The sequence below is a fragment of the Artemia sp. Qi Xiang Cuo genome, chromosome 17 (assembly GCF_049724085.1).
Source record: "Artemia sp. Qi Xiang Cuo chromosome 17, ASM4972408v1, whole genome shotgun sequence".
NCBI lineage: Eukaryota > Metazoa > Arthropoda > Branchiopoda > Anostraca > Artemiidae > Artemia > Artemia sp. Qi Xiang Cuo.
In genome coordinates, this window is record NC_142810.1 from 28554573 (window position 1) to 28568736 (window position 14164).

The window sequence follows — 14164 nt, forward strand, 5'->3', positions numbered from 1 at the left end:
TAATCGCGTTTCACAGCTGAAATGTATTCAAGTTATTAATTTCCGCTCTACATCCATTTTGAAACAGAGATTATCAGAGAAACGAGATCTGGAGAGAGAAGGAAGTCGAGATAAGATAGAGAAGAGAAGGAACTCACCAATAGCTGTGTTCAATCCAGTGCCCATGACAACACCCCGAGCTTTACCAGCGGAAACATTTGTACCAGAGAAAAGCATGTTCTTCTTATCTTGGTTGACGGCACGAGGATCAGGAACGGGTTCGGTGTGTTTAATGACTGATACAGATTCACCAGTGAGAATGGATTGGTCAATTCTCAATGTGGTTGATAGAATACTGATGAGACGTAAATCGGCAGGAATCTTGTCACCAACTGAAATGTATAGACATCAATAATACGAGCATGGTATTAGGAGTAGCAAAACATTCAAAATTAAATGAGGTAAAAGTTTTTTCCGCAAAGAAGCCCAGAGTTTTCTAATAGGATCCAAATATTTTAGATGACATTATTTACCTGTGTGATGATTGTGATTTATAAAAGGAAACATCAACAACCAAAGCCTCTGTCGTTTGGTCGTTTCATGTAACCTGGTCAGAGGACGGGGAATTTGTGTGTTGGATTTATATGCTTGTCAAAATTAAGGGCTCAATTCATTGTCTCTTGAAACAAATATCTTCTTTTAACGAAACAAAATTTGTAGGTTCCCTTCTTTGTCACCATGTCTTCTTTGGCTAGATTCGAATGAAGCTCAAAAAGTTTCATTTATTTTATCCTTTTAACGTCGCATCAAAAAGTCCAAAGCCTCGTTTTCAGGCACCGGGTTTGGAGCAGGTTCAAACGGGTTTGAAACCGGGATTGAAGCAGGTTAAAAAAAATATGTTTCATTTTTGTTTCTCCATTTAACGTCAAGTCAACAAGTCCAAAGCCTCGTTTTCAGGCAGCGGGTTTGAAGCAGGTTCAACAAAATCGTTTTCAGGTTCCCCTTATTCAATCCAGAGAAACTTCAAAGCATTTTCATCTAAGGAAGTGTGTTGGATACGAGTTCTTCAAAATTAGAATGCCCCAGAATAGCATGCTTGAACACGGGTTCTGGAAGACTCGAACATGGGGAGTCAAAACGATAATCTGGCACAGCCTTAGTTCGATATGGGTCGTCCTGAAAACGGGGATCGAATACTCTTCATACAACCGAGCATAAGCAGGTTTTTTTTCTTAAGGCGTCTAAACCCATTTTCTCAGATTGATTTAATACATATTTCATGCATTTTGCAGAGAATTAATTCAGCTTGTTAAATTTATAAAAGACACTTAATTCAGGTGAAGATGTTATAGAGCATAATTTTTTTTATCAAGTCTTTTGACTTACCCATCCTGTCAGTTCCTAAAATTTTTGAGAGAACAAATAGCTCAGAGATAATAAATCTCTGTTATAGATAATAGATAATAAATCAAATCCAGTTTCGAACCAAAAATAGAAACAAAGAATTATTTTTTGTCAGGCGGGTCTTTATTTTCGAAATAGATTTATTCTTGGCATGCTCTGCTGGTTTTGGCATCATATAAGAGTGTTTTTAGGAATAGAAAAAAGATTTTGGCTATTTTTGTTTAATATATTTATATCTGTAATTAAATTTAATATATATATATATATATATATTTGTTTAATACATTCAATATAGGTTTGACAGTTTGGGCTGAAGTCCCAAGTCTGGAGAAAATTAAATTTTTTCAACAAGTTCCATTTTTTAACTGATAATTGAACTGGTATTCTTAACACACAAGTTATAAATCACGCCATATGTATTTTAATTCTTGAAAAGCTACCTTCTTCGAAAAATCAGTTTTCTTTTTTTGATAAATCTTTTTTTCCTTTTCAAGAAGTCCTCTTTTGCCAAAAAACATTGAGGGCTACTTTTGACAAAAAAAAAAAAAAATTATGTGTGGTTAGGTTCACTTTCAAGAAGCATATGTTCTACATAGTAAGTTGCCCCAAACTATTTTACAACCAATAAAAGTTGATTTAAAACAAATGAATCCACCTACTAGCAGAAAAACTTCTCGTTGATTCGAAACTTAGACCTTTAATCGAAACCCATTTGCTAATAAATTACGATTATGTCTTAACTAGACATAATTAAACCCAAGACAGAAACGATAAACTGTCAATGGCACTTATATTTTATAATTCATATTAGACCCATGCTAAAACACCCAAGTTTTTTCCTTCGATCAGTTTCCTATACTCTTTGGTCACAATATTCTAACAAGATTTATAATTTATATATTTTAAATGCAACAAACAATCATGAGGATCGTTCCAGTTTTTCTCAATACACTTGAGTGATCGAAACTCTCTTGCATTCATAACTTCTTTTTATACCCCACCCCTACAGAATTTGCCCATCAGCCTCCCTAAAGAGGAAGAGAAAATAGTAACTCACCAGAAACTTCAACAATGTCACCAGGTACCAAGTCACGGGCCTTGATCTTCAGGATACCGGTCTTGTCAGCTCGGACAACTTTACCCATCTCTGGCTCGTACTCTTTCAACGCTTCAATAGCAGACTCTGCGTTCTTTTCCTAAAATCAAACAGAAAACAGAATTAGTCTGCAAAACATTTCCCTTTAAACTGATAGCATTTACCCTGCTTCAACACACCGAGTCTACCTGCAAAAACCTGGGGGAATTAGCACTGCAAAGTAGAAATTATGTCATCTGCGATAAAGGAATTTCATATGTACACACTCAAAAATTTATTAAAGGAAAAATAACCAAGAACTTCTTTCCATGGAGGGTAGCTAAATATTAAACAATTAACCCGTACAAATTACATCTTTTTTCCCCTATCAGATAGTAGGAACCCTATTTAAGAGAGATACATAAAAACTGACACATAATGACAAATGCCCCTTAGAATATGGCCTCTCAAAACTCGAAGTTTAATAAAAACATTTAAGTTCAATGAGAAGTTAATTTCTTCAACCTCTATTAGGGTTCTATAAACAACATGGGCTTATGTCATTTGAAATGCAGTTTAATGAGTTTTTACATGGCTTATGTCATGTTTACAGACAACAGCGGTCATATAGCCCAAAGAGCATGGGTAACTTAAAAGAGAGGAAACTGGCACTAGTGTTTACAAAAAAAAGACCCTCAACACCATCTAGGGTATGACAACAGGGCGTTTTTTTTTTCACTGCAATAATAAGAAATTTAATTTCTGTATTTGGCAAAATTAAAATAATAACACGTGTCTGATCTCGGTTCCTGACAAAACAACGATTACAAATCCTGAAAAAATGTCAAATGAAAAAAAAATAGCGCTAGTTTCCGCTCTTATAAGTTACCCATACTCTTTGATCTAGTCTTCAAATGTGCGAACTGAGATACTAAAAATCGTGAAATAGGATTACTGTAAAGTAATAAGATTTTACATGGATTATTATGAACTATTAGCTGAGATTTCGGGATTGTTTTAACTGATTAAACTCGTGTGATTCGAGTGATTAAACTCGTGTGATTTCACCGGTTATACCTAGCTAAAGGAGTAATCTATAATGGCAAGTTCGGAGATTGGCGTATAATGAGCTTTTTGCAGAATAACCACATTCAAGGAATTGAAGACGATATCAATATTCAGCATGCAATACTTTTCTGAATGTGGTCATGCGAGAGAAAAATTTCTGACGAAGGTTGCGCCCTAATGACATTGGGTCTAGTTTATTAATGTTTTTAGATATTTGTCAACAATTCTATTTTAAATTGTTTATTAAAATAAGTCTATTTAACTGCCGCTGCAGTATTTCTTTTATTTGGTTTTTGTCATGTGAATAAAAATTTTAGAGCTGCATTGGTGGAATTACACTAATTAAGCCCTACTTAAGGAAATTGAGTTTAATTGACAAAGCTACTCACAATCCTTGTAAAGCTAGACGAAAAACAGGTTTTTATTATTTAGTTCTGCCCTAAGCCAAATTAGATATTTCTGTTATATAAGATTTTTTTCTTATGATTGATAAAGGACATTTTTTGACTATACTATTCCGTTCGTACTAATAATACTATCTTGATAAAAAAAAATCCATTTGGTCAATTTTATCATCATTCAATAAGGGGGGGGGGGGGAGAATCCCTTCATATGACCCTCCATCCTATGGGTGAGTATGAACTATAAACCAGGATTACCACTTATATTTCTGTCAAAAACATTTTTAGACTTTTATTCTCGGATTTCCCACTTTTAGAAATTCTTCCAAAACTAGGTCAAATTGCGAAAAATCAAGACTCCAGAAACAAAGCCTATGTTGAGACGATTATGAAGTTCCTATATTGTGAAGCTAAAACAAAAACACTGAATTGTCCAACACTTGCGGCTACAAAAACAATGATAAAAAAAGCTGTCAGTGACATTTCAGAAGTTACTCTGCGTTGAAGGCTCTCATTGGGCTGTACCAGCTTAAATACAACAATCAATTTTGTTTCTAATTAAAATTCAGTTAAATAATTTAGCTAATCAATTTAAAGCCTAATATTGCCACCGTATCTTCCCACGGAATACTTAGTTCTCTGGATAAAATAGTATCATTTTTAAGACCAAAAATCTAGATAAGTATAATAGGTAAAACTGAGAACGCTGAGAACTTCTGAGTTCTCAGTAGGGGCCTCCCCCAGGCCACTCAGCGCGTCCCCAGGTGGCGGATAGGGGAACGCCCTGCAGATATGTAGGGTACCTCATGGGTAGTGAGGCACGGACCAAGGGGGGACCCAGTCTCTTGGGGTCTTGAAACATAGCTGGAGCACCCTCGTCTGGGGGCCTTAAATTCAGACGGAGGAGAAGGATGACCCCTCTAATGTGCACTGGGCAGGGCCCATTGGCGTATGGATACGTCCCGTCAGTCACAAATTTTTTCTTCTCCCAGTAATGGGTTAAACTGCTGATGAGGCGGGATACCAAAAGAATACACTGTCATTAATAGATACGTTCGGGTCCTGCTATGAACAGACAGGAGTGGTTTACCACTATCCCAGATCCAGCCAAGAAACCCCTTCTTTAACTTTAATGATGAATATACTACAACAACTCAAATGGCTTGGACATACCCAACGCATGGCTAGCACTCGTCCCCCCAAGATAACCTTCGATGGACGAGTACACGGTTCTCGCCCCAGAGGTCGCCCTCCGAAGAGATGGAAGGGGAAGTTGTCACCCTACACCCTACCACAACTCTACCACCTGGCCGACCACCCAAGCCACTACAGGAGGCATATCAATGAACTGACTAAAGAAGAGGCCCCAAAACGACCTTCAATAACGGATGGGACATAAGTCAAGTAGGTCAATAATAGGTAATGTAAATAAATATAAATTGACTTGTATATTGAAGTTTTGGATTCATCAAAATAACTATTTCTTAGCTTAAATTACTAACCTTAAATAACCATTAAGCAAAATTAAATGTTTCAAGGAACTTCTGCATTGAATAAATCCTACTTATTTCATGTTTCTATATAGGCACTGTATGGATTAGATTAGCGTTAAACACAGTTTGGCAGAAACTTGACAGAATTGCAACAGCAGAATTGCTGTTGATAACAATTACTTTGAAGATGCCTCTGATCGGATGAGGCGGAAAATTGTCTCAGGAGTGCCTCGTTTAAATCATTATATTGCAATATTATCAACAAGTTTTGGTAGTCTGTGCTTATTTACGAATAAAACTTGCCCTTAGAGCTTTAAATTATTACCCTTTTTAATGGAGGGAGGTCAAATTTTTCAGTCTAAATGGATGTGCTTTCACCAACCATTTTACTGATTTGGGATTTTGTTCAGCTCCGAATCTACCATTGATTTCATGTGTTTTTATATAGTGACAAAAGTGGAATATTCAACTTGGTGAGTTAGTAAGTTTGCCTACAAACTTACCCAGTAAGTTTGCCTACAAACTTACCCATTAAACTTGATGAAAATTTCTTAAATAAGACAACCTTTAAAACAGGCGAATTGTTTAGAATTTAGAACAATTTAGATGTTTATAATTTAGATGTTAGAATTTAGAACAGGCGAAATGTTTAGAAAAAATATTAGTGTTCGTTGAGATGAAAAAAAAATAACAGCTAATCTCAGCACAAAGTAGCTTGGGGGAGCAGCGTAAAGCTATGCCAGTTTCAAGGCTATTACCACCAGGGGCGCCATTCCTTAAGGGCCTGCAACAAGCAGGTTTCAATCCTAATTCCATGAGTGGCTGGATGTGGCTTCTAACCCCCCTTAATCCTCTCTGTAGGGAGAATTAAGGTGGATAAGGATATTTCGAGCTCTCGAGAGATGAGTTACTAATGAAGTATTTATAAAAAAAAAACAACTGCAGGCACTAAAGTCCAGCATCTGAAGTCAGATGATTGTTGAAATGCAGCTATGCATAATAAATAGGACATACCTGCCACACACCAACTACTGCATTGGCAATGAGAATCAGAAGAATAACAAAAGGTTCTACATAGGCGGTCAACTGTTCAGCTTCATCATCATGTTCTTCAAACAATGCAAGCACCTATAAATAAAAAAATAAATGTAACCAAATATTTAAAACCACTTTCCTCTATTTGCAAGCAAACTTCATGGTCAAAAGGATAATGCTCTCATAAAGCTTTGGTCATACAACTGGCTAATGTCTTATCCATAGTCTTTGAGACGAAGCATTCAGAATTATTTCTAGCAATTTCTACTGGAAATATTCTATAAAGTACTATTTCCGCTAGCAAACGTATTGTTCAATATTGGAACATAAGCCACCATTTGCATTAACTTTTGTTTTCATGATCTTTGTTAGACGCACAAAGTATATCAAAGATCCGTTAGCCATTCGCCCACTTTCATCACTATGTTTTACGTTTCAATTAAACCTTCGCTCGAAGGAAATGCAAGATGGCTTTGATAGAAAAATATCCTTGGAAAGAATTCCAAATGGGCGTAAATCAAGTAATCGGTTCAAGACGTGTCTTCGTATGATGGAAGCGAGCTGTGTGCCTACGCATTTGACCAGTCACATTGAGAAATTAATAGGCAAGGAGAGAAAAAGCTATATATATGCTATATGTGAACCAGTTCAAGGTTTCAATATCAAAGTAATTTATCAACTTCTTAATTTTACACAATCACAAGGATTTCCTCTAAAATAAGGATTAATACAAATTAACAAAAAAAAAATAAGGATTAATACAAATTAACAAAAAAAAGAAAAATGTCATTGAATGTTGAATGGTTTTTTAAGCCAATTTGGCTGAATTTACGATATATTTAAGAACATTCTCCAAACTCAAGGGGATAAACCAGGGCACGCAATTGCTTAAATCTACACTACCATAAGACTGGCATACTAAAAGCGCAGTGAATCTTCTTTTTGAAATTGCCCTACTCTTCCTTTTGTGTACTTTAATACATTGATCTCTACACGCTTTTTTATTTAAGGTTACCAAGTTTCATTTTGAGTTTTGAAGACAAAATACAGCAGAATACACTACACGATATCCATCCAACATAAAACGTATTCCAGCAGACTTTTTTGAATATAAAAACTCTAAAGAATCTTCACATCAGTAGTTCATAATCTACACCATTTGTACCGATTGGGATGCCAAATTTAAATTGAATGGGCTTTCTGTATGCAAAATCGGATACATTGATACCATTGTGGGCTTCTTTTAAAGTATCATTCTATCATTTAAAGTAGTAAAACACTAATCTGGGTAATGAACATTTCAAAAATCTGACTAATCAAAGCTATAGAAATACGAACCTCTGTTTTGCAGGAACAAATTGTACAAAAGCTCGGTAACCAATTTAGACTGTTACAAGACAGATTGTTACAAAGTAGCCGGAAATGGAGTCAGCTATCAAAAGCTATACTGTCCGAAAATACCAGGAGACACAAAAAAAAATGGAAAAGTTTTAACAATCCAATAAAATTAATTACTATCTCCATAAATAGTCCAATTATCCATATACATGTATATAGATAAAATCAAACCCTAGGACCATCGATCTAACAAAAAATGGCCAATTTTAAGGTTTCGATAACTATTAATAAGGTATTTTTCTTCCATCATTCTTGGTTTTATTGAGTTGTTCAAAATTTCCAGTTTTATTGCATGACCCTGTATAAGGAACAGTATTGATTATTTTGACAATACCATTGTGCCATTTGAAACCCTACTTTGGGAAAATGATCAAAAGCTATACAGCCCCTGGGCTAGATCCTTCAACCTGGAATTTCAACCAAGATTAAATTAAAAAACACGAAAATACTATGGAATGTTATAACTCCAAATGCCAATGCATCTTTGCGGTATCCATTGTTTATAATATTATCACTTTTACGTATAAAAGTCATATCTGACATAGTGTACTTCTGAAATAATTTTCAGTAAACCGCTGCCTAAGCTGTTTTCACGGCCAGGATAAGCACCACAACGTACGACCAATCACACTTTTATTCTCCTAATCTAAATTGTCCTGCTGATCCTCCCTTTGAGAACACCTTAGCAAACGTTTTCTGGCAATCATCTTGGGAGCTATGAAACGATAGATACGACCTTTAAACGCGACAGCAACGATGCGTCCTTATTTTTAGGCCCGAGACAGACTTAGCCTTTTTTAGGGGTGTATAGGATAATATTACGACGGACACATTGGGCAGTAAAAAAAAAAAGCTCGGTAAAACAATTATCAACTGTAGCAATTCAGCCGTTCATTGTCACTACAATAATCAAACAGTAGAATAAACAGTCGTTTATTTTAACACCTACGCCCAGATGGTGACCTATGGAACTAAATGGAAGCGGACACACTCGGCGTTTTTTTACAGCTGACGACTGCTGATGAGACTGTTTGCAGAGGGTATATATATATATATATATATATATATATATATATATATATATATATATATATATATATATATATATATATATATATATATATATATATATATATATATATATATATATATATATATATATATATATATATATATATATATATATATATATATATATATATATATATATATATATATATATATATATATATATATATATATATATATATATATATATATATATATATTTATATATATACATATATATTTATATACAAACTAATTTGGCAGTCATAAATGAATTTCTTTTCCTGGGCAAGGAAAGGGCTATTGAAAAAAAGCTGTATTATTTGATTAGAAAGTTTGAGGTGTCAGCAGTTTGGGCCCAAATTAGCCCTACCTTTGACCCTAAAAAAAAAATCAAAGCTTTCTTATCATAATAAAAAAAAAATGAGCACTAATAAAATTTATGTGCCCTAAACTAAATACAATATTAACAAATATTCGAATTTATTTACATTAAGAAAATGTCTACCGATTGGTTTTCAGAACAGCTTTTAGTTTAACTGATCGGAACCCGCCCCCTCCCCCAATGGCTGTGTGTAGTAAATTCATGCGAACATAGGGGGTATACAACGTGCTTTACAATGTGTAGAGGGGCCAAATTTGTAGGGTTTTTTTCAGCAATTTTCAATGAAAATACAATTTTCAATTAATAAATTATGATTTATTAATGATCTATTATGGGGTATCAGATCTATTATGATCGACTGATGTTGCGACGGTAGAATGTTTACCACCCAGTGTGTCCGCGCTAGAGTAGTAACGGCAAAGAAAACGCTCAGAAAAAAACACCAACTGTGCCTCGGGCCATAGGTTGCCCATCATCATTTTTGGCATCCACATCTACGACTATATTGATAATTCTACATATAAGAGGTTCAATTACATCTTCACTATTTAGTCCTCGTAATCAGAAATATTTTTAGTATTTGAACACGGAAAGTACAATTTATTCTGAATCAAATATGTTTTTCAGAGAGACAATATGAGCTTTTAAGCCAGTTACATTATCGACGGTCATCTTTGCTCACGTGAGCGAAAATAGATATCTTGCTCTTTTTTTCTTAATTTTAACTGAATAATGAAGCAAAACACTTTTCCTTTTTTTTTCAAATAAAGCGTTCTCAAAAATGGGTGCATGTAGAAATTATTGATATTCGCATTTAATTTTATCAGAGGGGGGATCTATCACTAAAAAGTAATTTTGATTAAAAATCTAGGCGGTAATTGCTTCCTTCCTAATTGGCACCCACTGAACCTTGGAATTTTGTGTAAGAGGGAGAGAGATATTCACCAAAGGCCCTGAGCAAAGATATACTATAGATTACATCCCGCTTGGAAATAAAAAAATAATATCGAGAACAATTTAACAAAAAGCTGATTCATTTAAAGCTGAATCATTATCCTTTCAATATTTCCTCAGGAGTCATAGAATTATCAAGGACGATGTGAATATTACTCAACTGACGTAAGCACAAATCAATTGACGCAAGCTATTCGTTTTTACATCCATTAGTTTTTAACGACCTAAGTCTTAACAATATTTTGATTAGCATAGTCGACCATTTAAATTTTTATCGTTAAATAATGGCGAGTGCGGGATTCTTATCGCATCTTTCAGTTACTTTCTAATATTTTTTTTATGAAATGTTACATCCACATTAGCTCTTCGTTTTTTTCTTTTTTAAATTGGCTTTTTAGTACGTTGAACTTTGTGAAACTCTGCTAGACATTTGAAATTTTTACAACCAACAAGCATTAGGTGATAGAAACATAAATTTAAAAATCAGCAGAAAGAACTAAATAAGCAACACTGGAAGCATTCAGCAATGTTAAAGTCGACGAGTTTCATTAGACCATTAAAGCTTCCAAAATTAAATAAAAGACAACAGAAGTACTTACTAGAGAGATAATGGCAGCTAATAACAAAATCTTAACTAATAAATCATCAAACTGTTCTAAAATGAGTGTAAGCAGAGACTTTCCCTCCTCAGCAGGTAATTCTGAAAGAAAAAAGAAACGGATAAAAAGAAAAACTTGAACAATCATCCTCATTCTTTCAGGCCTAAGCTATCATTAAAAAAATTCTGTCTAAGAGGCTATCATTTTGAATAAATAACAGTTCAATAGGGACAAATCCTTTATTTGATAGTGAAACAAAAAACAATCTCTAGATATTTCGGTCACATATACAGTGGCCGTCATTAGATGTGACCAAACACTGTACATGTGTACTGTATTTGTGACCGATTAACCAGAATTTTTTTTTGTTTCACTGTCAAATAAAAGGATTTGTCCCTATTGAATTGTTAGTTGTACGTCATGGAAAGGCAGCGTGAACGTCGAAAATACCTAGGCTATTATTGAAAAAAAAATTTATTTCGAAGAGGCTATTTCAATTTTCTTTAAAGGTTCGAGGTAAGGACTGATAATTTTTCAACTAATAGGGGATCAAAAGTTAAACAATTTTTTTTCTTATTTTCAAGTAGTATTTGATTTAGCAACATTTTGAAAACTTTGGAACATTAGACAGGGATTCATTGCACCTGGCCCTCTCCTAAGTGACATCATTGTTTCTTTTTTGGGTGTTTTTCTGAGATTCTAATATGCACTTTTTGACTGAAGGAATTATGAAAATCATCCATGATGCTTAGCTAGAAGATTCAAATATAATTGAAACTTATGAAAAACGGACAAAAACCTAAAATGCCTGAATGGACAGAAATATGTTCACTAGACCACTATTTGATTTACATTATTGAAGAATAAATACTCCCACAAAAAGAAAATAGAACAGGAGTTCAATACCGGTTATATAATTCTCTGTATATGGAAAGGCACTGGAAAAGCTTCGCTTCTTTCGTTACGGAAATACTTAATAAATTATTGATTCTAATATTTATTATAAATTAATTTATTAAGAATTAAATTATTAATTCTTAGTGGTTCAGTAATTTCTCCTTGTAATACTCCCATTTTTACAGCCTAGTTTTTGTTCACCAAATGCGTTTTTTCCTTTTTTATTTAAGGTATCTCGGTTATTTGTCCTCTAGGTTCTGATCATGATTTATTACAGAATTACCTGGAGATTCCGCACTGGTATCTTAAAATAAACCAACAATAAGAAGACATTATTTTGTTTGTTTTGGCTTGAGGCATAAATCTGGCCCGTAGTCACTCGTGTTAGTCATTTTTAGTAAAGTATTATCTTAAACCCTTATGCGAGCACTGATTGAACATACTTCCAATGATTACTTTGAGATTTTCTATGAGGAAAATAGTAATTAATAAAACTTTTTCACAGCACACTTATAATTAAAACGTATCTATATGTTTAGGACAAAATGGTTTATTTATAGCAATACAAGACAAAGGTCCGTGCTACAGAATAAGATATAAAACGACTCAAAATAGACTACGAATATTTATGAGCTCAAATCAAATTTGGGAAGTTTGAGATTATCATGGGAAATTTCTAAAATTCAATACAATAAAAGAAAGGCCGAAATCAAAAAAGTGGCGTCAATTGAAGAGGGAGTGGACATTTGCCCCTTGCTAAATAAATAAAAAACACCTTTTTTGGTATTTTGTTTATTGAGGTACCCTGCTTTGTATTTTGGTTGAAAAAAAAATCGAAAAAAAACACCCATAAATTTTGAAAAGTACATTGCCCCTCCCCCCTAAACATTACCGTGCGCTGGAACTACTTAACAAAAAAACTCATCTTTCGTCTCTAGACATGACCCTCCCCCAAAAAAAAACGGCCTTTAAGCCTCTACTTTGGTATTTGGAAACAAGTCCCCTTCCCCCAAATTGAAAATTATATGTTTGGCTTGGATGTAATGGCACGACAGAAAATTTTATAAACCATAAATATAAACTCCAACACAAATCTTTACAACGAATTATTTGGCTAATAAACACTTTTTCTCTCAGATCAAATAATAATTACTGATTCATAGACAAAACAAAAGGACAAAATGTAAAATAAAAACACATGAAAACCATGGCTTGTGAAGATGTGCCACTACCATATAAAAAAAAGAACATTACGAGACGAGTAACCAGCTCGTTGTCCAACCTTGCTGCAACAGGGATCGATCCCTGGGCCCCGTATGTTCAAACTGAGTATCAATCAACTGTCCTACAATAGGGTGATACGCTGGAAACAAGGCTGGAGATTTCAACTTAATTATTGACCAAGTATTATGATTAGGTGATTATCCAAACTTACATAAAAACTTACTATCAAAATAATTTGTGATATGTCAATTACAATAATTAAACGTAAAAATTAAATACTAAACATCTCGTAAACCGAAAGAAGGCATTATATTTATTTCCCTTTAAGTTGCCTGCAGCAATATATGGTCATCAAAACCATAAACTGATCTAATAGCAATATTTTGACATATCTAAATGGAGTGAAGTATTGAAGTAAAGGTGTGGAACTAAACAGACGAAGAGTACAAAATGTAAGGGTAATTAAATCTTAAGACTCTCCAATTCCATCAGTTTGTTTAAGTTATTGATCATATTTTCAGCTTTACATGTGTAACCAACAAACTATTTCTGATTTTGAACAACCAACGATAGGCCTAGATGAAAAAAGAGGAGAGACAATCTTGCCTTGCTCTCGGTCTAGTAAAATATAATACTTATTACCGTCATACAATTATGAAACCAGATAAAGCCCATATTTTGTCAAATAAGTCAGTTTCCAATTTTATCTGTTTACAAAGTTTATTGGACCTATTTACTGCTTTAAAGGTGTATACAATAAAGTAACTTTGATTTTGATAAAAAAAAACAATTGGCAAAGCAGAAAAAAAGGTGAGAGACAATTTGATCTTGTTCTCGTAAATTGTACACGTGTCCTAAGACTCGAACAGTTGTTTTTGGTTCTTTTGATCCTGGTAATTAAGAACTGTTCATATATTCATAATTAGTCATTTTGCCAGTGTGTTACAGAGCTGGTTACTTTATGTAGTAACCTGTTGTGTAACCTTAAGTTCTGTTGGCTTGAACGGCCAACAGAGGGGTAATAATTGAAGTGGATAGCATTACATGATAATCTCCAGAATGTTTTTACAAATCATTCTCATTTTTTTTAATAATGTGACTTACCACAAAAAGTTCCACCATTTTTCGTTTTGAAACGCAAACAGAATTCAATTATCTCAGGGAAAGTAAAATATATTTTATATTTAGTCCACAGATTTAAAATG

The 14164-nt window shown here is 33.9% G+C and overlaps 1 protein-coding gene across 4 annotated transcripts in view; it reads right to left on the minus strand.

The window, feature by feature from the left end:
• SERCA (ATPase sarcoplasmic/endoplasmic reticulum Ca2+ transporting SERCA) overlaps window positions 1–14164 on the minus strand; it is a 98795-nt gene that overhangs the window by 66245 nt on the left and 18386 nt on the right. For all 4 annotated transcript variants that reach the window (XM_089103667.1, XM_089103668.1, XM_089103665.1 and 1 more), the window contains exons 3-6: window positions 10839–10939; window positions 6435–6548; window positions 2441–2579; window positions 138–371 (exon numbers count right to left, since the gene is read on the minus strand). In XM_089103667.1, the coding sequence (XP_088959793.1) occupies window positions 138–371; window positions 2441–2579; window positions 6435–6548; window positions 10839–10939 (588 nt within the window). The remainder of the gene's footprint in view (window positions 1–137; window positions 372–2440; window positions 2580–6434; window positions 6549–10838; window positions 10940–14164) is intronic.